General features: G+C 37.4%; 1 protein-coding gene across 1 annotated transcript in view; it reads left to right on the top strand.

Annotated features, from left to right (window-relative positions):
• Window positions 1-3,287: 3,287 nt before the first annotated feature.
• SUZ12 (SUZ12 polycomb repressive complex 2 subunit) overlaps window positions 3,288-26,586 on the top strand; it is a 31,530-nt gene continuing 8,231 nt past the window's right edge. The window contains 11 exon segments of the mRNA XM_040581909.1: window positions 3,288-3,534; window positions 3,536-3,753; window positions 6,602-6,648; window positions 6,736-6,800; window positions 11,573-11,641; window positions 14,791-14,840; window positions 17,625-17,710; window positions 19,127-19,358; window positions 20,128-20,230; window positions 22,646-22,751; window positions 24,395-24,572. Coding sequence (XP_040437843.1) covers window positions 3,431-3,534; window positions 3,536-3,753; window positions 6,602-6,648; window positions 6,736-6,800; window positions 11,573-11,641; window positions 14,791-14,840; window positions 17,625-17,710; window positions 19,127-19,358; window positions 20,128-20,230; window positions 22,646-22,751; window positions 24,395-24,572 — 1,258 coding nt within the window. The 5' untranslated portion in view covers window positions 3,288-3,430.

The following is a 26,586-nucleotide window of genomic DNA, read 5'->3' on the forward strand; positions in this document are numbered from 1 at the left end:
ATGACAGGAATGCTGGGTAGGTACAGGCAGCAAAAAGCCTTAGGAAAAAGGGATTAAGAAGTAGCATATGCTGTCAATCTGCAGAAGACAAACCTGATCTTTTGGATATAAAATGCAAATCCCATTAACAGTACATGAAAACAAGAATGGATTGGCCATCTCAAGACATAAAATCTGATATATCATAAAAGCACCTCTGCCAGCTACTTCTGCTTTTACTACCACGGGTTTGTTCCAATAGCAATCCTGGTTTGCAAATGATTGTTTCTGCCATTTATCATATTAAACTAATTAAACTGCCCTTTTTTGCATTATTGTAGGATATTTTCTATACCTATAGCAAAAAAATACACTAGTTGTCATAATCCTTTACTTTTTTTAATTTTATGAGTTAATATCAATTTCAGTAAGGTACAATATATTTCACTGCTTTTTTTTTTTTACTACTTTATTAGAAAACGTATTTTTACTGGCTTGTAGCTATCCTGCCATTTGCTAAATACAGTCAACTTCTTTGTGTTACCTGATGTATACATAAACAAGAAAAAAAATTAAAATTATGTTTTTTTTAACAAGTGCATTGTAAAATCTATAGGGATCTATATTATCAGGCAGGTCAAGGACATAACAGTCTTACGCCACAGCTCATTTCTTCTGAAGAAACCATAATGATTTCCACTTTCTAAAAAGGAATATGTATTTTCTTGCTTTCAACTCTGCAAAGTAAGTTACTTGCTATTTTATGCCCTGCACTCTTTCTAGCCATCCATACTATGAAGCCCCAAATATGACATTTCAGAGTTGTTGAGGCTCTTTCAGTTGAACGTATCAACCATACTCTATGCTCTTTAAGTACATATGAACAGCCCAGAGCAGCAGCAGATCTAAACAACTTTAAAAATGAAGGGTCAGTCTATTAACTAAGGAAAATGGGCTCAAGCTATCGAAGCTCTACTGTTTGACAGTTTCCAGAGGGCTCTCTGTATGTACTCATTTTGCGCTGTGATGTCCTGTCCCATTCAAGGCTAGAGTCTCATCCTTAGTTCTTCTGTTCACGAGCAGATCCGACTCCAATGCCAGAGATTAATTGCCTAATTATCTTTCTTACTCCTGCTTGGAAAGTTGCCCTCTGGCTCCTCCTCCTGGTTTTGAAATTTAGAAGGATGAGCCACCCGAAGCAGCAGAGGCTTGTAAACAGTAGGGAGGAAACAGGAATAGCTTTTAGGCAATAAACAACTTCCAAGGACAAAATAGGAGCCTTTCTCACACATACTGCAATATTTGTTACCTTTTGTCACTTGGCACTGGGTATCACTGGCCCGAAGATCAACCCTGGATTTTTTTTTAATTTGGTGTACTGTTGATATCAAGCCTGTGAGTTCAGAAGACTGGCAAATACCCAATGCATCAGAAGGCTCACCAGAAGTCCCCTGGCATTAAGAGCAAAGAAGCTACACATCGGGTCTGCAAAAATGTACAGTGCATTAAACACTGCTGCTGCTAGTAAGTAAAAGCATATTCAGCAACAAGAAGTGGCTGTAGAGAAATTTAGTAGGAAATAGAAGATCAAGAAACCGGAATACTAAGCAGAGACAATTAGGAGAAGCAGGCTCTAAAATGTATAACAGTATTTTAGAAATAGCACTTTTTGTTAAAAGGGAAGAAAAACAGAACGTAGGTTAAATGGTACAAAGATTAATTTCTAAAAATGTAATAAAATTAAGGTTTAAGCAAATGACAGAAAAGACTGCGTGTAAAACATTAATGCCTGACAAAAATGTAAGGAAAACGAGTAACAACAACAAAAAAAAAAGCACAAGGGAGGAAAAGATCTTTCCAAAACAAACATGAAAGACAGAAAAGAGAAAAAGAGGGGAGGACACTGAAAAATAAAAAGAAAGTTTCAGATATTAAATAAGTATTGAGGAACTGTAAAAAAAAATCAGATGGGGGAGGAAATAGTGGCTGATGAAGACTTGTGTATATACGTACATTTTCTTAAAACATAGTAAGGTTAATAACAGACAATTGAGACATCACATTAGAATCCCTCTCTGTTGATAATGTAAGGCACATTTACAGCACACCTGACTTTTAACATATGGTTTTCCTCTTAAATATTATCATTCAGTTAATTTTCCTTAACACTAGAATTAGAAAATAAACCAAGATAGTATATGCCAGCATTGCAGTTGTATCTGGTTTGAAAATTCAAGGCTGTGTTTTCATACACAAACCATTTTTCCCCTACCTTGTACTCTCGAAAAGTTTCGCAAAAGAAAGCAAATAGAACGCGATGGCTGTCAAAGCCTTTTACATATCAAGCTTGCCGCACCACTGATAAGGACTTAATTAAATAAAGCCATTGCTGAATTTTCCCATTGCACAGTTGGGCTCTATCACATTTTCTCACACAGGTGAGGCAGCCAGGCTTCTGCCCTGCAGGCCCGACCCAAACGCGTGGCTCAGCGTCCAGGGCCAGCGGTCAGGGCTCCGAAGGTAGCCACAGCAGCACAACTTTTATTACCCCATGGACTCCACGGGTTCTCACTGAGCAATGAAAGGTGGGAATAAAACCAGAAACGTTTTACTGCACCTATGGGCCATTTCTTGTGCTGTCCTCTGAGGAAACCTCACAGTTAAATAAAGTTAAAACTACGGGATACCAGCAGCACCTCACGTCTGACCCAGCGTAACCATTTTTACCAAAAACGGATACCGATTAACACCCAAGCCTCTATTTCGAATAACTTGGCTTTTTCAACGACGGTGCCGCAGCTCCTGAGGGCAGCTGAGCGCTCCCTCGGGGACGCCGTCCGCAAGGGGCAGCTCCCCTCAGGCGAGAGGGGCACCTGTACGGCCGCGGAAGCAGCGGGACATGGCGCTCGGAAAGGGGCGCAGCCACGGGCAGGGGCACGGACAGTCCGGCTGGGGCACGAACGGAAAGCCCGGCGGGGGCGGGCAGAGCCGCGGGGCCAGGGCAGGAGCCGGGAGCGGGGAGGCGAGGAACATCTCCGGGCGGCAGGCGGAGACGGCCCGCTCTACCCAGCATGCCCCGCGCCAGAGGGCGAGCGGCGTTTCCCGCGAATTCAGTTCAAAGGAGGGGGAGGGGAGAAGCGCCAAGCGGCGAAGCGCACCGACCAACCAAACTCTTCCAGAACCATCCGTGCGTCACGTGGGGGCGGGCCCCGCGCCGGCCAATGCGGCGGTGCGGCGCCATCTTCGGAGCCAATGGGCGAGTGGGGGAGGCGGGCGCGTCGTGGTCGTCGGGTTCGGCTGGTCGTAGCGCCGAGGAGAGCGGAGCGGAGGAGACTTAGAGGAGTTGGAGCTCGGCGCTTCCCCTCCCCCCTCCTCACCCCACCCGCCCCAGCCGCCCCCTCCCTCCCCGCTCGGTCTCCGTCCTGCCGGGGCCCTCTCGGGGGCCAGGCCCATGGCTCCTCAGAAGCACGGTGGAGGTGCGGGGCCCAGCTCGGGCTCCGCTGGCGGCGCCGCCGGAGGAGGAGGCGGCGGCGGAGGCGGCGGAGGCGGCGGCGGCGGGGGGGTTCGGGGGCTCCGCTGCGGCGGCGGCTCCCGGCGGTAAATCCGGTGGTGCCGCGGGCGGCGGCGGCGGCAGCGGCGGAGGAAGCGGTTACTCGGGCGGCTCCTCGGCCTCCTCGGCGGCGGCGGCGGCGGCGGCGGCGCTGCCCCCCGTGAAGAAGCCGAAGATGGAGCAGATCCAGGCCGACCACGAGCTCTTTCTTCAGGCCTTCGAGAGTGAGTACCGGGCCGGGGGAGGAAGTAGGGGCCCGAGCCGGCGGGACCGGCCGGGGCCGCCGCAGAAAGGGCGGGAGGAGGAGGAGGGGAGGGCTGTGGAGAGTAGGGGCTTCCGGGGGTAAACACGGTCGGGGGAGGGAGGGAGCTGGGACCGGAGCGGGGGCGCGGGGCCGGTAGGGGGCTCGGCCGGGGTGGCGGGGGCCCGGCGGGCCTGGGGCGGAAGCGAGGTCCGGGGGCCGGTGTGCGGGCAGGGCGGCGAGCGGCAGCCGGGGCCGGGGCCCGCTGCCTGCGGGGCGGGGGCGTGCGGCTGCGCCCAGCCCGTGAACTTGGTGTCTCAGTCGCAGTTCCCGTCGGGCTTTCGGGGCGGCCGGTTCTCTGCCCTCCTCTAGCAGCCCGCGGGGGAGCCGGGAGCCTGGAGGCGCTTCCCTCCCTGGCGGCTGCCATTCGAGCCCCTTTCGGGGGCAGGATGTGATGAAGACTTCACTGTACTTGGCTCTTTGTCTGGCAATAATTGTCCCTTAGTTGAGATTTCGTATTGGAAATTGACCTTTGCGACCTACTGATCACCCTGTGGCGGCTCCAGATAGGAGGAAAAGCCCCTTGGATGCACCAGAAAGTTGTTTATGGAGGTCTGATTCAGAAGCACGGTGTAACAGTAAACTTACAGTAAAAGATTTCTGTTCAATTGCTAGGATCTGAAGGAAATTTTTAATGCCCTACTGAATGTACGATCCTGTTCTGGTGTTGGTGCTGTCACAGCTCACACTCCCTTGCTATAGACAGTGACGGTGAGAAAGCGTTGGAGCTTTTGATGGTGACTCAGACCCTTAATAATGTGGGGTCCTTTGAACCTTAGCCTTGTTAACAAAGCTCAGTGTTCAATACATACTGTATTGCAGATAGGTCAAGTGCCGAACGAGTTTTAAGAGGTTTGCACCGTGTCGGTGTCTGAAAAGGGGGGAAAAAATTCTCTTGCCCACGCCTCTGTCAGACAAGGGAAGCACAGAGCAGGGCAGGTAGTGATCAGGAGTAACTTGCAGTATAAATGTGTCGTAGTGTGTCAACTCTATATCGTGGGAAGACTGCAGTAAGTAAATAGTGGATTAGAAAATCTGAATACATGTAGTATGTATTGAATCACGTTCTTCCCGAATGTTTTCGTCCCTTTTCAAGGTCATATGCTAGAAAAAGATAAAATATTTATTTTAAGCTTTTGCTAGGTAATACGAACTTGTGAAACGTATGTCTGTCTGCAGGTTGAAATGCGTGTTTCAGAATTTTGCTGCTTGGGAAAACTAAAGTCGGTGCAGCAGTGCGCTGTCTTTGAATTAAATTGCATCCTTCTGAATCTAATTTAATGTTTTCAAACCTCTCTAGATTATAATTGTGTCATGCTCTTTTGACCACTAAAAAAACCTGGGGTATTTTTTTAAAAGTGGTGACTATTCTGTATTTTCAGTCTCTAGCAAACTGCATGTTTCTTAGTTCCTTTCTTTCCTGTCTTTTATCTTGATTTGAAAAGTAGAGATTTTATTATGATAATTTGCACTAAGGAGAATTTTACTGGTTTTCATCAGACTTCTAAAAGGAAATACTGGGATAATTTTAAGATTTTCTTCTCTAATAATAGTATGTCTCTAATAATAGATTCTTTGGGGTCTTGTAATTGTAAGTGTAGAAATAAGGCTGCATCCTATCTTTAAAAAGGGATAAAGGACATAAAATGCTGTCGTCTTTCACTTTAATCATGGAATTCCATAAATCACAATAAGGTTTCCAGCTATTTGCAATAAATGTTTTGCAGTCATATGAAAATAAAGTTTTATATTTCTTTAAAATATAGTTGTTTGTTTTCTTTATGTGGGAAGTGGAGGCAGTGTTAGCAGCCTTAGCATGGGCATCAAGGCATTCTCCATTCTCTTTTTCTCCACTAATGTGTTGTATGCAGTCATTTCTAAGTTTCTTGTTGACATTACCTAATGAGGCTGGCTTTTATTTCAGTTAAAAAGGGTGTATTTCAGTTTAGGTTGGAGGTCTTGTTAGATACAGCCTGATCCAGACAAAAACCTGTTTTTGTCTTGATTTCACTGAATTGGTTAAAACCGAACTTAAGGTCCTCTTTTCTGTAGGCAAGTCTTGATCTTTTCAACTTCAGTTATTGCACCTATTTCAAATGATGCTGCTACCCTTTCGTGTTGGCATGGCTGTATTATCCTCCCTTGTTTGTGCTTTGAAACTGTAGTTGCTTTACCAGGTTCAACAATTTCCTGATCCTATGAGTGTGAAAGGTTTGGGGAATTGATTTCCTAGCTTAGCGTGGTCTGTAGTGTGTCATAGTCAACTGACAGTCCCTGTTCTTGTTTTGATACCTTGTAGAAGTGACCTTGGTATTTTCCAGAAGGATGAAACTGAATCAGAGACAAAATTGTCTATGTAAACTTAATATATACAGTTTTGGTATTATATTGGTTATGTTTGTTAACTTCGTGAAGGAAACTTTACCGATTCAACAGTAGGTTATAATGTGTTGAGGTACCTTTTTCTGCCCTTTTATGATATAAAGCCAGTAAGAAATGTATTTTGTGGAAAGCAGGAGCAGTCATAGTTGAGTTATGACTACTGATTTATGGTAGCTTAAACAAGAAGTTGCTTTGTGTTATACAGTAGGTGGAGTAACCTTTGACTTGTTTACTTGGAGTTCTTTGGACATAGTGATGCTTCACTTAAATGATGTGTAAACTTGTTTAACGAAATAAAATCAACATGCTATATTAGACGTCTTTTATCATTATAAGGCTGTATTTCAGGGGGTATAACAAGTTGGATAACATGTGTTTCTTTTTCTTAGAACCAACACAGATATACAGATTTCTACGTACCCGGAATCTAATAGCGGTGAGTAATTGGTCTTTGTCACTCCTTTACTTCAGTCTTGTAGGAAATTTTAATTTGAGCATAACCTTTTTTTTTTTTTTCTTGCAGCCAATATTTTTGCACAGAACTCTCACTTATATGTCCCACAGAAACTCCCGAACAAATATCAAAAGGTAAAATTGGTTTTGAAAAGTATTCCTAAAATGTTAAGCAAGTAGCAGAAATCCAGAAAATAGTGAAGGGTGACTTCTTTTCATGTGGTGTGTAAAACATTACCTTTTCTTTTTTAATAACTTAAAAAATGTATGCATCGCTTTACAGTTGATTTCTGAAACCAAAGAACTCAGCAATGTTAAGGGTGTGTGTGACTTCATGCTTGTGACTTCTGTTGATACTGGGAGTGCTTGAGTGTGGATAGTCTGCAAAATGCTAACTAATTGTTCCTTGTTAGTTTTCTGTTTTGGGGGAGAACTTCTTAAAAAAAACCCAAACTGTCAAGGTCTGAGCTCTGGTAATCAATGATGCTTGATCATAATTATATCAAATGTTTTATTTTAAACTGTAACCTAACCACTTCTTTTTAAAAAAAAAAAACCCAAAACAATCACAAAACTGTTGGCTTTGTCAATTAGTCTTGGAAGTATCCAGTAATTATTTCTGTAATTATTTTAAAAGTGAAAAATGAAGGAGGTCAGTTCATAGCACTTTACAAAAAATCCAGCAACATGTTTAAAAGGTTGCTTTGAACTGGATACATCTGAGAAATGGGCTTTGGTTTTGACATTGCAAAGTAGACATTCCTATCATGTGAGGTGCTACAGCTGCATCTCAATAGACGTTAAAATATATATATACTGCGGCGTGAAAAGTGCTGTGTACATTATTAGCAGAATTGCAAAGTCCTTTCAGTTATTTCCCCCTCACTGAAAACTGGTTGTAACACTTGGGATTTTTTAGTAGCCTGAACACTTATTTTAAAACATTTTAACACTAAAGTTCTTATTGCTTGGAAACAGTTGCTGTGGGACTGGAATATTTAATTGTGAACGTTTAAGGAACAGCAATAAAATCTGATTATGCAGACAATTCTAATTTAAACTATTTGCATCTAAGGAAGGTCATATTTCAATGATCTGTTGAGCAGTAGAATTTGTATGTTTTTATTTAAATTAAAGAAGCTGTATTTGGCATTCTTGGATATTGTTTAATGTTCTTGCTGTTAGTTTTAGTGCTACAATATAACTTGTTTTGAAAATTGAACCTGTAGCATACAACTTCAGGTACTTGGGTAATGATCAGATTTTCTTTCTTTTTTTAAAAAAAACTTGAAGTTGCAGCTTGCTTTTTCTTACAAAAGTTACCAAAGAGAATTGTTTGCTTATTACAAAATAAGGCAGGCCCAAATTTTAAGAAATAATGTTCAGGGTGTTTTGTGCTGGTTTTTTTTCTTTGTTTGTTTTTAAACTAGAAGTGTGCAGCAGGAAGTTCTTGCTTACATTAACTTATAGCTGATTGAATTGCGTATGTTCTTTTACCTGAATCTGTTTCTTTGGATATCTGCTGTAGTTGCTGGGAAACAAGAAATGGTACTTTGCATGTACATTGTGCTGTCCACTGTTCCAAATTGCAGTTCAGATTCAGCTGCGCAAGTAATGCTTATTTTCTTTTTGAAACCTACCTACTGATTTTTACTAGTTCCCTTAACACTTTGTTGTAGAACTGTGGTTTTAGTGAGGTGGTGTTCTAATAACAGACAGATTAATAACCGTTTCACTCGCTAGTACTGACTTCCTGAAATCATTCTGGCAAAATACGTTTAGGAAGATTAAGTAAAACATTTCATATGTTTTCTTTGTAAAAACACAACAATGCAACAGAAGTGAGCTACCATAGTTGAGGGGGAGGAAAAACAGAAAATAATTTCGAAGGTGTTCTCTCCTGGGTTACACCCTCCCACCTTTCCATGCTCTGTCAGTGCAGTGGTCCTTCTCTTTCAGCCTAGTTAAAACCACAAAAGCTGGAATTTAAAGGTAGTTTGGACTATTCAGATGTAGTGGCAAAACAGTCAACTGAATTTACAGGGTAGATTAGCAGGACAGTTGTTTGCTTATCTGGGCTTGTAAACACTTTCAAATACGAACAAGACCTTAATTGCCATTCTTCATACAATAGAATAAGGTGTGTGAGCCTGTTATTCTAGTGAAAAAGGGGGTTTAAAAGAGGAAAAATACCCAAACTAGAGTAGAACTTCATTGTGAGGCTTATATTAGGAAAAAAATATGTAACTGGCTTCAGTATAGTGCAAGTGTTAGAGTTCTCTTTGCAAAGAAGCGTCTTTTGGAACTGCATCATGATTAGCTTGCTTATGTGGACCATAACTATACATGTATATTTATTTATTCCCCTAAAACGTCTTAATTCTGCCATTTTAAAATTGCTAATTGTTGTTTTGATTGCCATTTCAGTAAACGGTATCATATGTGAAATATAAAGAATTTATCTCCAAACTTTATAGAACTCGCCTATCAAAACTGTAATTATAGCTCCACATCTTTTATCTCTAGCTCTACGGTAGTCTGAGAAAAATGCCAGACAAATTTGTCACTTGGAGGTAGGGAAGTAAAACTGCATTTTTACAAGAAATTATCTGTTGATATTGATCCATGTGTTTAATGCTGTGAAGGTGTTTATAAAAGACGAGAATGCTTAGAGTGCAGAGACATGTTGATAGGAAATAAGTTAATGGGCGTGTGTCAGCTTGGGCTAAAAAAGTATTGAAGTTGCTTATCATTAGAGAGGCAATGTGCTTTGGTTAAGTGTTAACTGATAGAGAATTAAAATGGGCTTTCCACCTGTGGGTCTGTTTTCAGGTGTTATACTACATTATTAGACCAAATGACTGCATTGGAAATGAATTTTTAACCGTTAATAGAAGTTGCTTCCCATACAGTATGTGGATAAAGGAATAATTTTTTTATTTATTGGCATGTTGTGATGTGACTTTTAATGCTTTGTTAATTATTACTGTGCTTCACTGGAGGAAGAGTGGGTGGAGAAAGGAATGCGCAAGATGCGCATACTTGCAGCACAAGTAAATGCTGTCTTGAAAATCCTGGGTGATAGGGATGGTCGTTACCAAAAATTTTGTCTGTTATGCATGGGAACATGGTAACATAAAAATAGCAATTCAGTTGAAAGGCATTTCTCTGTTTTTTATGTTTCTTACAAGTTAACTTCAAAGGGAACAGTAGTGATTTAATGAGGGGTTTGTTACTTTTTTTTTAAAGTTTTTCTCAAACTTTTTTTTTAGGGGGACTCTTGTTTTGACTAATGTGAATTTCAGATTAGGAAAGGTTGTGTCGTTGTTCTTTCTTGGGTCAATAATGCTCAGAAACATTAAATGCAAGCTGTGTCAGTTATTAGTATATTTTATGAAAGATTGTTAAACTTTCCTCCATTCCTGAAACATGTTTGTCTCCTAGCTGCCTTCTGGCTTTTATTCCAAGGATGACATAACTTTGCTCTAGAGCTGTTTTAAGCAATTCTTTAGTCTGAAGAAACCCTACTAAAGAGAAGTGTGCTGCTTTGCGATACTGATGAGCTTGGGCAGAGTGCGGGCAGAGATTTTTTTACCTTCGAGTCTGAAACTTGCCACAAAGTTCATGTTAATCCATGTTTTGGTGTAGGTGGATCAGTTCTTGAATCTGTCATCTGTGTGAACTTTAGGCTGAGTAGAGCTTTGAATCGGTGATCACCACATAGACCATAATTATCTTTCTCCTTGTTATCTGACTGCAGCCCTGCTTAGTGTTTCTTGTCCAGTGTTACTATTCGGTGACCATGTGATTTGTAACTATATCATTCAGATGCATTACATGCTGAATGTATACAATGTATGACATAAGTGTTTCTTCAGTCAGAATATTTCTGTAGGCAACGCTTCCCACTTCCCCAGAGCACATCATCATCGTGTGTTCCCCCCCTGGCCCCAAGAAATCCAGTATTTGGCAACAGCTTATTTTATTATTACTTCATTTCTCTACGGCATAAATGTAAAGGAAGGATGCCTCCACAGCTCTTGCGTTGTCACTCTCGTCTAGTGCAATTTTGTTGGCACCTAGGTCCAGGCATTAACTTTTCCTTTAAAGAAAAACTGAAAGACTATTCTGGGAACTCAAATAACGTCTGTTCATGAGTGAACTTTATTTAGCAATGAACATTAAATTGCACGTATGGTAGAACAGGCTGAACATATGAGCATGAACAGACTGATGTCAGAAGTACGGAGAAAAATGATTTGAAGTGATTATTCTCTGTGACACTTGTCATTGGTTGTTCCCCCCCCCCCCCCATTTCCTGTGAGTGTGCTCCAGAAGTAGCTTCAGAATTTGCTGTTACTTGTGTTATCTCCATTTAATATAAATTTGTGGAGAAAGAAGGTGGGGTTTTTTTATAATTGAGGTTTTAACTGTTCTGTCAGCTAAGGTTTAAAGTGTTTTTCATTATTATGTTCAAGATTAAAATAGTAACAACTGAAGAGCTGACATGTAAATTCCTAGTAGGTATAAGTGTTACTAAAGTGGGAAGATTTTCATTGACCAAAGCTGAAATGTGGTTAGACGTGTTCATTGCAAGGTTGGAGTATGGTGCTGTTACATGACACTTACGAGCAGTAGGATTACTTCTGAAAGATGTTTTTAATTCTTTGTATTATTTTGATACTGCTTGAGAAGCTGTATTGCAGTTGTATATGCCTACAACATGGATGTGCTACTAAGCCTAAAAAGGTATGAAAAGGGTGCTTTTTGAACAGAAGGCTAAAATCATATAGAGAGACCGTTTTAGATTGAAACTCAAGTCAAAGTTCAGGCTGAATAAATTTTCTTGTTATATGTTATGGGAGTAGGGGCTCTGTGAAACTGTTCTGTCTGCTTTTTCTTCACAGGAAAACATTCAAAGTAGATGATATGTTATCAAAAGTAGAGAAAATGAAGGGAGAACAAGAATCTCACAGGTATTGTCCTTCATACGTATTTGTATGTGTCTGTACAAATGAGCACGTGCATGTGCTAAATCAAAAGTCATAGAATCATTTAAGTTGGAAAGGGCCTTTGAGATCATGGAGTCCAACCGTTAACCCAGGATGCCAATTCTACCACTAAACCATGTCACTAAGCACTGCATCTATGCATTTTTTTAATACCTCCAGGGGTGGTGATTCCACCACCTCCCTGGGCAGCCTGTGAGTCTTTTTGACTGATAAAATGAAAGTGATAAAGAGTAATTATTAGAAAGAAGGTATTTGCTGTTTGAAATGTTGCTTTCAAAATCTTAAAATGTGTGTTTGTGTGCTGGTCGCTTAAAAACATGAAAGCAATATAAGATAAACTTTCAATATTTGTTTTGCTGTTTCTTAAAATGTGTATAGAAGTGTCAAATAGATATTTGTCTTAACTTTTTTTTAAGATTGTCAGTTGTGTCAGTAACAAATCTCTGTGTGTTGGAATTAGAGAAAAAAAAAAAAAAGGGAGGGGGGCAATTTGGGAAAACTACCATGAAGTTACACTATTTGGGGTTTATATGGTTGTATACTTGTTACGTTTAACCTTATGTTCATAGTTAGGTTTAAAAAAACCCTACAACAACAAAACAAAACCCCCTGAAATGTAACAATATTTAAAAGATCTTGCCTATCTCAAGCCGTAATAGGATAATTAGTTATAAAATGTTTCTATTAAAGGCAGTAAAACTTTCAATTTTCCCTTCAGATTTTCTTGTGAGAAATATTGCTTAGTCTGAAATTTTTCTTGTGGTTAGACTTCACATATATCTCATGTTGAACCTTTGCATAGTTCTATTTGAATAATAGTGTTCCCTCTTTAACAAACAGATAATTTCAAATCTTAATTCCATATGGAATTGTCATTTGAGGGACAGCTTGTTCGTGAATTCTAATTGTGAAATAGTAACTACCTTTATACTGGTGTACCTATTGGTTTTGTCTTGTTAATTTTTTTCTGTACAAGAGTTTACTTTATATAACACACTTAAATGTTGGATAAAACTCAGTATTGCATTTTGTGGTCTTTCAAATGTACATATCTAAGGAGACTTTTTTTTCTCCCAGAACTTGTATTTAAATATTGGTGATTAGTTAGGCTTCAATCACATACAAATCAAGGTACCAGAGAAGCTGCCATTCATGTACATTTTCAATGGTATAATATTCATTGGACTCAATCTTGACAGTCTTTTCCAACCTTAATGATTTTATGTTTCTGTATTTTATCAGGTCTTACTTCTGTGCTTCAGAAAAAAGTACTGAACTCTTGCTGAATTTGCCATATTGTATTTGGCAAAAGTCAAAGTTCAGCAGAGATGTGAAACTTGGGAGTGATGCATTTCAGTTCATTTGCATCTTAGCCTACCTTTGTAATGATGGCAAAAGAAGGCATAGCAAATGTGCCTGCTGTGTTGTTTCTAGATGTGTTTCCTAGTGATGAAATAAAATGGTATGAAAAGCTTAATCACCAGGAAGTGATGTGGCATACAATGTGTTTGTGATAGATGATGACCATAATCTATTTTTCCCATATTACTTTCTTTCTGTACGAATTAAACACCTAAGCTTTTTGTGAAAGTATGTATGATGGAAATTAACCAATGCATTGTAAGACTTTCTGAATATTTTATTTTTCTAATCCATACAGTTCTGTCAGGGATCTAGTTTAGTCCTGCAGTTTGGCTTTGTATTCTTTTTCGGTAGAAAAATTATAGATTATTTGCTAAAACTCTTCTATTTAATATACCGAATAGATCATGAAATACAAAGCATTCTGGAAATTCTAAAACAAACTCAGATCTTTTAAAGATTAATCTAAGTTGCTGGATGTGTGAAGACCTGTTGAGATGGGTTTTTTGTGGTCTTCACTTGGTTTTTAACCAGCTGTTCTTTTTTCATAGTGTTTGCAAATAATTATAGATTACTCCAGAGGCAGACAATGCTAGATGCAGTTTAGTCTGCTGAAACAAATGTATAAATTTTGTGTTCTAAGAGGTTTTATAGATTTACTGGATATTATTTTTCTTAATTATCATTTGCTCTGTATATTGTGGCTACTTGCTAGGTAAATATTCTCTTTTCAAGGATAAAGATAATCTTGAAACAAAACAGTCATAATACTGATTCGTGTGTTGGTTTTGTGCTTTCAAAACTGTCAAAAAATGTTAGTCTGGAATTGGTCTGGAAAAGTAAAGTGGTTGAATGATGTGAGGTGGTATAGATGCAGTGTTTTGAATGCTCAAGATGTTGGGCACTTTCACTAATCATCTCAGTGCTCCTGGGAATGTTTGAGTTTAAAATCAGGCATTGAATGTCAGGTTGTGTCTTGTGGAGAAGTCAGTGAAGGTGCTCAGTACTGTGGTGTTCTAGTGTAACGTATTTTGTTCAATATTCTATACTTCAGAAATACTAAGTGGTTTTGAGGCTCATTTTGATGTAGGTTTATGAAAGCTTGCTTTAAGCTGAAATGTATTCTGAAATTAACAATTTGAAATAAAATGCATCTACAGTCAGCAGAATAGTCTAGGCTGTGAGCAGCAGTGCTGTGAAACAAAACATGCACTTGTTATTTTGATTGCATGTGTTGTGGATGACACAGACTTGATGTGACTGCTGATCTTTATTTCTAAGGCTATAGCTTCCTCATAGTAAAGATTCTCCTTGCTAAACTTAATACTAGTTAAAAAAAAATTCAATACCAGGTGCATGGTTCAAGGTGAAGTTCTAGAAAATTTCCACCAAAACTCATCTCTGTTGCCGATGAATGTCTAGGAAGTACGTTTGTCTGCTTGTGAAGGCAAGATCTCACGTCTTCAGACGATGCTTTCCTACTGTAGTGTTTAAACCCCTACTTTTTTTTCAGTTAATTATCAAGTCATAGAATACACAGAGAGAATCAGTCTGTAAAGAGAAAACTGGTCTACATCTCTGCATCAATTGCAATTGCTGTATCCAGGCAGTTTCCAAGTTAGAAAGATGGATGACTTAATTATAGTATTGCCTCCTGTGTAGGCCTGTCCTAAACAGCGGTGAATGGAGTGGCTGCTGTGAGAAGAAAGTATTTATTTGATCTAACATTTCCTTTCTTTTTTTCTGTTTAGCTTGTCTGCTCATTTGCAACTTACATTTACTGGGTTCTTCCACAAAAATGGTATGTTTGCTAATTCATTCATTATACTGTTAATTTGTAGAGCACCTTTGAAATTAATATAGATCTGTGAGGCGAATATTTGAGTATTTTTAATCTCTGCTGTTTGGATGCAGATTTTAACTCATTTAAGCTCGGATTGTCCCATTAGTTAAAATACTTTAAGTAGCGCTTTAAATATGTTGTAGTGTAATTGTAATGTTATGCAGATAAGCCTTCTGGGGTTTTAGTCGAAACAGTGTTTTTGAGAAATACTTAAGGTCGTCGTCTATTCAAACTGAAACAGACCTTGAGAAGTTCCTGAAGAAAAGTCTTTTTCTAGGAGTGTGTCTTTTGGGGTATTTGAAGTAGCTTTAAGATACTCTCAGCCTTCAAATACTTAAAAGGTTCAATGTGTTTTATTTTTGAGAATAATTTTTGTCCAGTAGAGCCTGGAAAGGAGGCAAAGGCTGTGTCAGCGATTGTAAAAGCAACAGAAGTCCGTGTTTTAGTGACTTCCAGTCATTCTGTTATGTCTTCTATGCACATAAGTCAAAATAGGCATACTGGAGTTCACGGACCAGCATGAAGGGTTCTGTTCCTTTAATGAAAGCAGAAGTGACGTGTGTTGTGCTGTATAGAAATGGTAAATTCACTGTCTTTTTACTTCCCTGAAAAAAATTAGCTGTTTATCTATCAAAACAAAGTGATGTTTCTAATTTTTTAGTTAAAAATATTCTGAATGGCATATTAGTCTTTGAATGTAAAAGATGATACGATTCATGTAACAGGTTTTGTACTTTTTTCTGGAAGTTGCTGTGTTCCCTCAAAGTATCTTATGCTTAACTGGATCTATTCAGTAAGATATTTGAAAGTTTTATTTATTTTTATTTGAAAGTATTAAAGTTGCAGATGTCTAGATTTCAGAATCCCCTCTTTATCAAACTGTAGTATTCTGAGAAAGTTCTTAAAATCTGTAGATAGTGAACATTTTGCTTCTGGAACTTCAGGATACTGCTGGTCTCAATGGATAGTATTCATCTTGTTCCTGCTCTCGGGAATGTCATGTTACGTGTTGTTGCCTTGAGTATTTAAGCTGGGAAACCACAGGAGACTTTGGGGGCAGCCAGTGATAAGAATAGAGAAGTATAGAATAAAGGTAGAGGAAAAGGTGTGCTGATGTGTCTTAAATTCAGATATGTAACTTCAAAATCTGATTCTTCCAGGACAGTATGTAGTAGTAAACCTTGCATATGGAATTTAAAGTACCTAGTGGATAGGGTGGTAGTTCAACAGATTTTTTTCTGACAGGCTTTACTGCTTTTTTTATTACTGTCATACACAGACATGGGCAGAAGTAGGTTTTTCAGGTGTTGATGTAGTTGATGACTTTCTATATGTTTTTGAATGTTTAGGGTATGTGACACTACTGTTAATTATAAAAACCTCTTGCTTTGGGAGTACTACATACAGTGAAACCCTGGTGATAACTTGTTTCAAAGAAAAGGATATCACCACCAGAACTGATGTTGTAGTGGATATTAAATATAGGAAATATTTAAATTAATGAAGCTGGTGTAATTAATATACTTATTTGTCTGGATAGAAATTATGTTAGAAACTCTTGAGAGTGTAGTAGACTTTTGGCTGGGTTCCCCCCTGCCCCAGCCTGAATTTCTATGTGTCTTGTGTTTAGAATAAAAAAAATCCATTTGTTTCCTAAAACTGCTGGTCTCTCTAGATGAGTTAGTTACCAGAACTTTCTCTTAACTGAAACACATCAAGTTTGTTCAATGTGGATGTAGTGTAGGGAGAAAACCTACTGAAGAGACGTGAGTTATGTTGTCTTTACTATGCTAAAGCTTTGCTCTTTATATTCTGATCAGCATAACAAAGTATTTCATTGAATGTTAGATTCTTTGTGACATGGACTAAGTTGAAGCCATTGAGTTTTTTAACTTAAGCCCATAATGCTGTTTGTAAAATTTTAAAAGAGCAGAAATAACTTCTTATAGATTCATTCAGTTCTGACTGATCCTTGTTTTTCAGAATTTTCTAAAAAATGTTTTTTAACTAGATACATAACCAAGTTTTATCTTTCTATTATTTTTCCGTATGAGAGCACGTTTTTGGGTAAATATAAATTCACGTGATTAAAGTTTCTCTTACTATACAGTTAAATTCATTTTGTAAGGCAGTTCTTAATTCGTATTGCTGATCGTACTGCTGGTAGTAGCTGTCTTGAAGATTCCAGGCTCTAGGAAATTTATACTGCAGAGACTGTGAAGGCAAGTCTTTTAATACTTTTTTCAATTTTTCCAGGAGTCCTTTAACAGCTATTGTGCATACACTTAACCTTGCACAGCCTTTAATTTTTTTTTTTTCTTTTGCTTGTGTAATGGCATCTGGGTCTTGAAGTTCTGATGCAAACCAAATTCTAGCTTTACAAGCTGTAAAGAAAAAAATTACAGGAAACGTTTTGACTCCTCTGAAATTCTGATTTTCCTTAAATCTACCTGTGTCTTTTTTTCTCTCCTATGGAAGTTTGGCAATGCCAAAGGTAAAAAGCATATTCTTTTAAACATTGGAGATCAACTATGCTTTTTTGATCTGCTAGTATTTGAATAGTTAGGTGGGATATGTTCTCAGCTGGGAGTTTGCAGTAACTTTGGGAAGAATTGAAACTTGGAATATGGCTAAAGGTCTTTGTTTAACTTGGGAGGTACCTGTAGTTAAAAAATTAGAGGTGGATTTACACCATTGAATAGATCTTGGCTTTCTCAGAACTTAAAATATTTTTCTGTTTAGATAAGCCATCGCAAAACTCAGAGAACGAACAAAATTCTGTAACCCTGGAAGTACTGCTTGTGAAAGTTTGCCACAAGAAACGAAAGGTAAAAATTATTTGACAAACTGTTAATTTATATTAAATCAAAATATTTATCTGATTCTGGAACATCTAATTAACATTACCATACAAAAAAAATGGTGGAATGATGCTTTGTTGCGATTAATTTTGTCTTTAAATTTAAGAACCAATCTATTCAAGTTTTCTACTGACTAGGTAAGGGATTCTTAAGAAGTGTGTACATATATATATGGATTTTGCTCTGCTTTGTGAGAAATAACTGGAAGTTTTTCAAAAAATTCTACTTTATTCACAAAATTCAGCTTGTTTGTAAGTCAGATTCACTCTGAACTTCAGCCACCTCTATTTTTTACTTCAGGGTTTTTGTATCACATCATGAAACTAATTCTGTTGTGATATCCAGTGGCTTAAGTTAACCAGGCAATCACAAAATCATAGTCTATGCCTTTTAGAGTTCATAAATAAAAAGGAACAAGTTCTAATTGTTTTGAATTCCCCAGTCATGTGCCAAGTCTTGTCTCTTCCCTTGTTTTTTCTGTACGTATGTTTTTTACATTGATAATCTCAATTATTGCAGATTTTAGCTACTATGAATCATAAACAATTTTCATCTTTCTTTTAAAGCATCTTTGAAATTGCTTGCTGTTTTAGCTATGTTTTTCACACCAGTTGGCAAATTATCTTCACAGCTATGGGAATATGGGAGGCTCAGTAATGCAGGCTGTAATTTTTAACCAAAAAGGCAAAGATTTGCAGTCAGAACGCTGTGTATTTTTTCTAAGAATGTTAAGCTGTTTTGACATGTTTTTAAGAGTTAATATTGTTTCTAGCCATTTTGTTACTTGCTATAGTATGGATGAATATGGTAAAAGCAGGAGGTGCTGATGGTTATTTGAAATGTTTTGCTGCAAGTTTCATGCTTAGGCCATCTTGCCTTGTTTTTCCAATGCTTCACAGTATTCAATGATCTATTTGAGATACTGAATATAATAAATCCTAGGTAAGTGGTTCTTTATCTCCCAGCTAGCGCAAAGTGCACTTTATAATATTGGAGGGAGAAGATAGGAAGCCCTTGAAATATATATGTATAACCAAAACATTTAATTTCTTTAGGTAAACAGAATTAAATTAGTATTAATGACTGTTCTACAGTCTTTCTGAGTGACTCATGTTAGTGTTGTTAATTCAATCACTTAGAGAAAGATGGCTATTGCCAGAAGTGGTTATAAAATGCCAGTTTTATTTACACTTTCAAATATCTGTTTTTGTATTTAAAACCTGGGATTGTTTTTCCAGATTTTTTTATTTACATCTGTTACAAGGTTTATTTTCAAAAAGATGGCAGGACAAGTACAGTTCATAAACGATATAAATTTTAACTCTAAATGTCTTTACTCTGTATTCTAAAAACCTAAACCTTAGCTTTCTTGTTTTCCTACAGGATGTCAGTTGTCCGATAAGACAGGTTCCTACAGGTAAAAAGCAGGTGCCTTTAAACCCAGACCTCAGCCAAATAAAACCAGGCAACTTCCCATCACTTGCTGTTTCCAGCAATGAGTTTGAACCAAGCAACAGCCATATGGTGAAGTCTTACTCATTGTTATTCAGAGTAACTCGTCCAGGAAGAAGAGATTTTAATGGACTGATCAATGGTGAAACTAATGAAAACATTGGTAACTTCAGTCTTTAAATACGCTTTTACAGGGTTAATCTTGTAGGCACATATACGGTTGTCTTGATGTGCAACATAGGTCATGCTTTTGAGACGGGCCAGTAATAGATGAGTGACTGAACTGGCTTTCACGTCAAGATGGAGCTAAAATACAGCTGGTAGTTGGAAACTGTGCTTCTATCTTAGTGTAAATTTAACACCAATTTTTACTAGCGTGTGATAGTGAAGGAGTGAGGCAACCCTGTTGGAGGGTGGATAATGTAAGAGAGCCCTGTGGTTGCTGTGAGTATCATTAAACCTGCAGCAACACTGGTCACTACTGACTCGGCTACAGGTGCACTTGTGGTCTCTCATCAAAACTAAATGACTAGCCAATGAAGAAAATAGCTTTTAAATAACTGTTACTGAAGTATTTTTGTAATCTTATCAGGTTAGGATATGTTACAGCCTTGGAGAGTTCATGCAGAATGAGAAACTTCCTCACTATTTTATAGCTAGAAGGGGAGGAAGATCAAATCCCAAACTCTTTATGGTGATAGAGTAAAAGGACTAAACTATAAGTATATGTGAATTTACATAGAATATGATTACTGAGAAGTTAAGTGCTCTTCCTGTTGCCATCGAGGTGTTCATTAAATACTGTCCTTTTCTATTGTATGACACAGCAGATGTAATCAACAGCCAGTTATATTCTACAGTTGCATAGAAGCTGTTTGATCTTTTGGATTTGTGCTTCTATAATAGTTGAATACTGTATCTCTTATGTACAGATGTCAATGAGGAGCTTCCAGCTAGAAGAAAAAGAAACTCCTCAAATCGTGAAGATGGGGAAAAGACATTTGTAGCACAAATGACTGTATTTGATAAAAACAGGTAATATTATCCAAAATAAATATTTTCTGTTATTCATTAGGGATTTCTTTAGTATTAAACTTAAATCTGTTCTTTATTTTCAGTTTTGGCTGCATTTTCTTAGTTTGCACTTACCATAATAGCTTAGGCTTGGTTTTTGTTGTGTGGTTTTTTTGTTTTTGTTTTTTTTTTAAGCCTGCATGGTTTCATAATGCATACTTTATACTGAGACCTGTTCAGTGATAATTGTAAATAATTCCCTTTTATGAACTTCAGTATTGTCTTGTTAATATGCATCAGTTTGTTTCTTGTCAGTTTTTTGAGAGTTCCAATTTCTGTGGTTCTGTTAAAGATCAGTGACAGCATAATTACAAGTAAAACAAACAAAAAAATCTTTGAAATATGCTTACTGCTCACATGCTGTTTGGTGGCATAATTTTCTCTGTGCCCAAACTCTTGATGATGCAGTCACAGATCTTACTCTGCTAACACCTAAAGAAGACATTAGTTCTTCAGTACTACAGTGAAATCAAAGCAGTAATTAAAATCGTAATAGGCTTACTCTGTCATGTACTTGTAAGTGTGATGAAACATTTTAATATATGTTATCTTGATGCTACTTAATATATTTTAAAGAAGGTGGAGTGAACTCACATGTAGCTATAGCTTAGAGCAATCCATATAGTTCAGAAAGTCGGTGGCATACCATTTACTAGATAACTTCTTTGTTAGTAAAAATACAAATATAGCTTCAAGAAAAAGTTGCTTAAAATGGCTCCAAGTGATTCTGATAAAATGGTCATTTATCTGAATACGATTTTAGAAGTCTTACATTTCAAGTAGAGTTTTTTTTAATAAATGTCTTACCTTTTTAGAAGTCTTGACAATGTTTTTGTTCTTTTCTCTTACTTAAATACACTGGGGAACTTTTGTATGCTAAACATGATACGAACCATTAGGTGGTTTTGTAGCAGTAATACATAAGCTAGGACACTTTCACCCATTCTGCTGTACATATATATAATATATTATACTATTATGTATATAAAAAATAAAATTGCATAAGCTATTAATTTATGTTAACCTTTTGAAGTTACAGTCTTCTGTTTGATGGAGTAATTGAGAAGATATTTTACCCCAGCTCCAGGCCTGGAAAACGATTATATATAATCATGAAGATCTAGGACAAGTATTGTTTTAAGGCCATTATCTTCTCTATCTGTATTTTTTTTTTTATCTTTTGAAGCTCTTATTATTCTAACCAGAGTAAGTGATGGAGTTAGTGGTTAGCAAGATGCTGTCAAGAAACAGAATAAAAGATCTCTGGTGGCTTACTTGGATTGTTTATAACTTTATTCTGCTGGGATACTTCTGCTGTAGTATAGTTTATATGTAAAAGAAAAAGACAGGCTGTAGTTTACCTGTTCCAGTATCTCACTGTAGAATACTGAAACTAGAAACAGCATTTTTCTGCAAGACTTAATTCCCAAGTACAAACTGCATTAACAGTTTGCATGAGTTCACACGGAATTTATCTATTTAGAAACTTGTTTGTTTTGAGTGATGCTTCTGTAGCTTATGATCTGTTGTCAGGAATTCAGGGCCATTGCTTCAGAAGGTAATGTCTCAAAAAATAAGAAATATTGGGGAAGTGGGCTTGTATTGTAAATGGATATTATTTGCTCATTTTTGTTGATATCTTTAAAACACATGTATCCATGAAACATGTTTCTGAGACTACCTTTGATTCACTGCTTTTTCTTTTCTGCTTCTCCTCTGCTGTTCAGCAAGTGGCAACAAAATACAACTATTTAAGTAACAATCAGAATTTCACAAGCCTCACTGAACAGACTGCTACATAGGAGGAGGCAGGGTGAGATAGAAAGGAAGATGAAAATGTAGCATGCCAGTTAACATGTTTGACTTATTCTAGTTTATGTAAAACAATTTTGATTGCTTTTTGAGAATGTCATAGTTTATATTTACTATGTTGAAGTCCTCTTCAGGTTACATGTGACATGGCTCTGATACTAAGATAGGATTCTTACGTTTTGGAGGTCTGATCAGAGGTCATACTGGTTTTCTAGAACAGACTAGTTATTAATAAAGCAAGAATAAATAAGAGGTGATTAGGAGGGGGTGTCATTCAGTTTGAGGTTTATTTCTTCACAGGAAGATTGCCGTCATGGTATTGATTTTGTATTAACAATAGCTTTCCTACATCTCTTGGAATCGCTTGGATGGAGGCTTTTACATTAATGTTTGGTATTGGGCAGCTTTTTTGTGATGGATAGTGTTTACCTAAGATCCATACCTAGTTGCCAAATAAATCTGCCAGAAAATCTGCCTTTAGGTTCATGGAAACCTAGTTACTGTGAAATGTACTCTATATTTTAATAGGCGAACAATAAAAATGAGCTACTTCTGTCCTGACAGGCGCTTGCAGCTTCTGGATGGGGAGTATGAAGTGGCCATGCAGGAAATGGAAGAGTGTCCCATTAGCAAGAAAAGAGCAACATGGGAAACGATACTTGATGGGAAGGTATGGATTGCTTTAGTGGTTGAAAGACCTATCTTCACTTAAAATGGTCTGGATTAATGCGGAAGACTATTTGAAACGCTGTCAGTGGCTGTTCCTCTGAAAATGGATTAAATTTAACAGAGAATATACTTCTCTTTCAGGATGTATGGACATAAGTTTCAATTTAGCTCTTGGTTTAGGAAGGCTTTGGCTACGCTAGGTCATTAATACAAACACGTTCACTACTGTAGGTAGGGAAGCTGTCTTTTCCAATGACTTCTGAATTTCTGTCTTGCAAAAATCAGACAATTTAAATGTTTGTTACTGTAGTAAATTCAAATGGACAAATCCAAAGGAAGAAACTGCAGAAGCAGAATATTCTGGGGAAAGAAATAAGAACCCAGAGCTTTCATAGGTGTGATTTTATACACAAACCTTCAGAAAATGCTGATGAAATCTAGTGATGAAAGGAAGAGGGTGTGTCAGTGTAGGAGTAAGTGATGTGCAGGGAGAAATTGTTGACTGAGCTGAATCAACATTTGGTGATACAGTGAATGTAGGTGGTTGTATGCACTTATGTAGTCACATGTTGTTGTGTCCTGGGAGAGTATCAGTTGTGAGGCAAAGAATATGAAAATTCTAAATGTTTGCGAAATAGTGGTGTATCAACATGATTATACAATTACGAGAAAAGCAGAGATGATCGAAAATATATAGTAAAAACATAGTTGTAAGCTCTATTAGCCAGTTCAGCCTTTACCTGGAATACTGATTCTGTTAAACGTTGTTCAAGAAATTAAAATTAAAAATCTAGAAACAGCTTTTATGAAGATCAGAGGAAGTGATCCTCCACATGTAAATGTGCTTAAAAAGATACATACAAATTGCTGTAACTTTGTTAGACACGGTTGCTTTCTGTTGGGACAATATGAGACAGTTTTTTCAAGCTGGAGGTGCTACCATAAAGAGAACAGAAAACAGTCATGGCCAGTGTGTTTGTCACCCAGATAAAAGTACGTTGTCACTGGTTTTCTGGTTTTGCAATAGCATTTCTGTAAACTAATGAGACCTAAATAAAATAAAGAGCTTTTAGGATGGAATTCTCTAATATTACTCATTGATAAATTTAGGGTATTATACTCGATAATAGGAGTTTGGATTTAACTCAGGTCTCTTATATTTCTTTATTACAACTGACTTGGTAAGTGAGTGGAATAGAAGAACATATCCACAGGAGAATATTACAGTAGCATTTCTACAGCAGACAGTGGTACGTTTCTTAAAGCTCATGTATTAATATACAATACTGCTCTGAAGAATTAGGAGTAGGTGTGAGCAGAAAGAGAAGTACATTGGCAGCAGGGTGGTAGGCAAGTGCTGTTTTCTTTCTAGTTAGAGTCCATGCTGTTTAGTGTTTCACAAAGATCAATGTGTGCCACAGTATGTACATGAAGTTGTTGCTTAATTGCATAGTCATCTTTTTAATCTTTTTATTTTAGTATATCTAAATGTGTATGTTTATGCTGAAAACACAAGGACTTCAGGTGATTAAAAAATTACATCTGTGCCCATTCTGTCAATATTTTCTCGTGATTGTTTTTGTACATGGGAAGACACTAAATTTGCTGTTCCGTTTTTGATTCCCCCCCACCCCCGCCCCCCAGAGATTGCCTCCATTTGAAACATTTTCTCAGGGACCTACACTTCAGTTTACTCTTCGTTGGACAGGAGACACAAACGATAAGTCTACAGCTCCTATAGCTAAGCCTCTTGCAACACGAAATTCTGAAAGCCTCCCTCAAGAAAACAAGCCCAATTCTGTTAAACCTACTCAGACTATAGGTAAGCAAGTTTGGTTTTGCTACTGAATAGTCATCTGCTCAGCACTTCTGTGCTTCAGGGTTCCTGTCTTGCTGGTGCAACTGCTTCAGGTTATCTTAAAAATGAAGAGCAAAAATGAATGGGCTTTGTCGTGTCCCATATTTTGTACATTCTTCAGGTAAGTTTAAAAGCTAAAAATAGTGAAGTCTTTGAAGTCGTGACAACATTGAAGCGATTGTATATAACGCTCACAAATCCTGATGTGAAATAAATTGAGGGGGAAATCTGTGAATAGGACTTCTGGGATTCTGTTTTACTCTACTAATTTTAATTACTGTATTCAGTAGTACTAATCCAAGTATATGGATTTATAGTATTAAGGGGTTTTTTATGCTTTTTAGTGAATATAGTTTTACAATTTGTCTATTGTATGATATATGTTAAGCTCTTGGAAAACATAGCTGCTAGTGTGAAATGTGACAGAAACTGCCTAAACCACCATACACTCTGTTGCGTGTCTGTGGTATAAGGGCAACTCAGGTTCTTCCAGAATGCTTGTGAACTGGCACTAATCCCCTGGATGCATAGTTTGATGTCTAGGCATGATCCCGTGATGGAAGCACTATATATATTATCTAGCTGCATTTTCTGCGTATTCACAACAGTTAACAAAGATTTCTGTTGAGCCTAAAGGTTCTTTCTGCTTTTATTAATTTTGGGCAGTCTGAGGTTGTCTAGATAGAATACAGTTTACAGTTAGTACTGTCTAAATATAATTCTATGTGGGTAAGAGAAAAATGTAGCAAGTCTGCAAACTATTACTACAATGTAAGGTAAGTCTGTATTTGTTATATGTAAATTAATCTGTAAGTATTATTGAACTTGTTTCTTCCTAGTCATTAGTTAATGTTTAGAGCATTGTAATTTTAAAATAAATGTTTTTTTAATTTTGGACTTTTTCAGTGATCTGAAACATAACTGGTTTTCTTTCCTTCTGCAAGTTAGTTCCTATATATTCTTTCCAGAAGAGTTTACATATTATCAGACTTCATAATCAGCTTTTGAACTGTTTTATTATAACATTAAATATATATCACATTAAAAGCAGTAGTAGGTAGACTGTTTAAAATTGGGTTGCTTAACCTTGCTTCATGGAAACATTTTTAAATAGTGTACAATTGTTTTTACTACTTTGCTTGGTTTGTATTTAATGTAGCACTGGTACTTCTGTGGCGGCCACAGTGTCATTGAAAATTTAATGTAATTACCATTGTAATCTGATCCACTACGTGGAAGATTACATAATGTTAAATACATTAACCCAGTCTGCTAATATTCACTGCAAATCTAAAATTATAGGTTTTGTTACCTTAATATATCCCATTATATATTCAAACACATCATTTCAAGAGCTATTGACGTGTCTAGAAACTACTTGTTCTGTTGTTGTTACTCAAAAGCTTGTCTTGGGAAGCTGCTGAAAATAAAACTCTATTTATCCTGAATTTACAGAGGTGATTTGAAGCGCTATTTTAGAAAAACTGTAGAATGTCCTTTGGTATTTCTGTAGGTCTATGTTAAAAAAAACAGATAAGAGTTCAAGATCAGTTTCTTTATGGAAAGTCTTCTGGGAATATTTCTCTTTTCGTAAGGTTAGCTAACTACCTTGAAAACCTTAATGGGCTTAGGAGGTTTGACCTTAATAATTGTCAAAGAATGTATGATAGCACTTTTAATTCATGCATGATATAAAAACATTAACTGACACGTACTTGCTGTGTTTTACAGAAGGTTGTAGTATTACAATACGCATTTAGATAAAAAACACAGTCCCGTGACTTTTTCTCCTTCAAGAGTTGTTAGATCTACTTGCAAAATACTGCTGGGGTGGGGGTAGCTGATTGTATACTGAGTCTAGTTACTGAAAACTGCACAGGTGTGCAGCAGGTAGCATGCTGTTTGGTTATAATTAAACCCAAAAGTTAAACTTAATGTAGCTTTTACATTTTTAAATACAAATTTGTGTTTTGGTTGC

This window comes from Falco naumanni, chromosome 1, assembly GCF_017639655.2.
Source record: "Falco naumanni isolate bFalNau1 chromosome 1, bFalNau1.pat, whole genome shotgun sequence".
NCBI lineage: Eukaryota > Metazoa > Chordata > Aves > Falconiformes > Falconidae > Falco > Falco naumanni.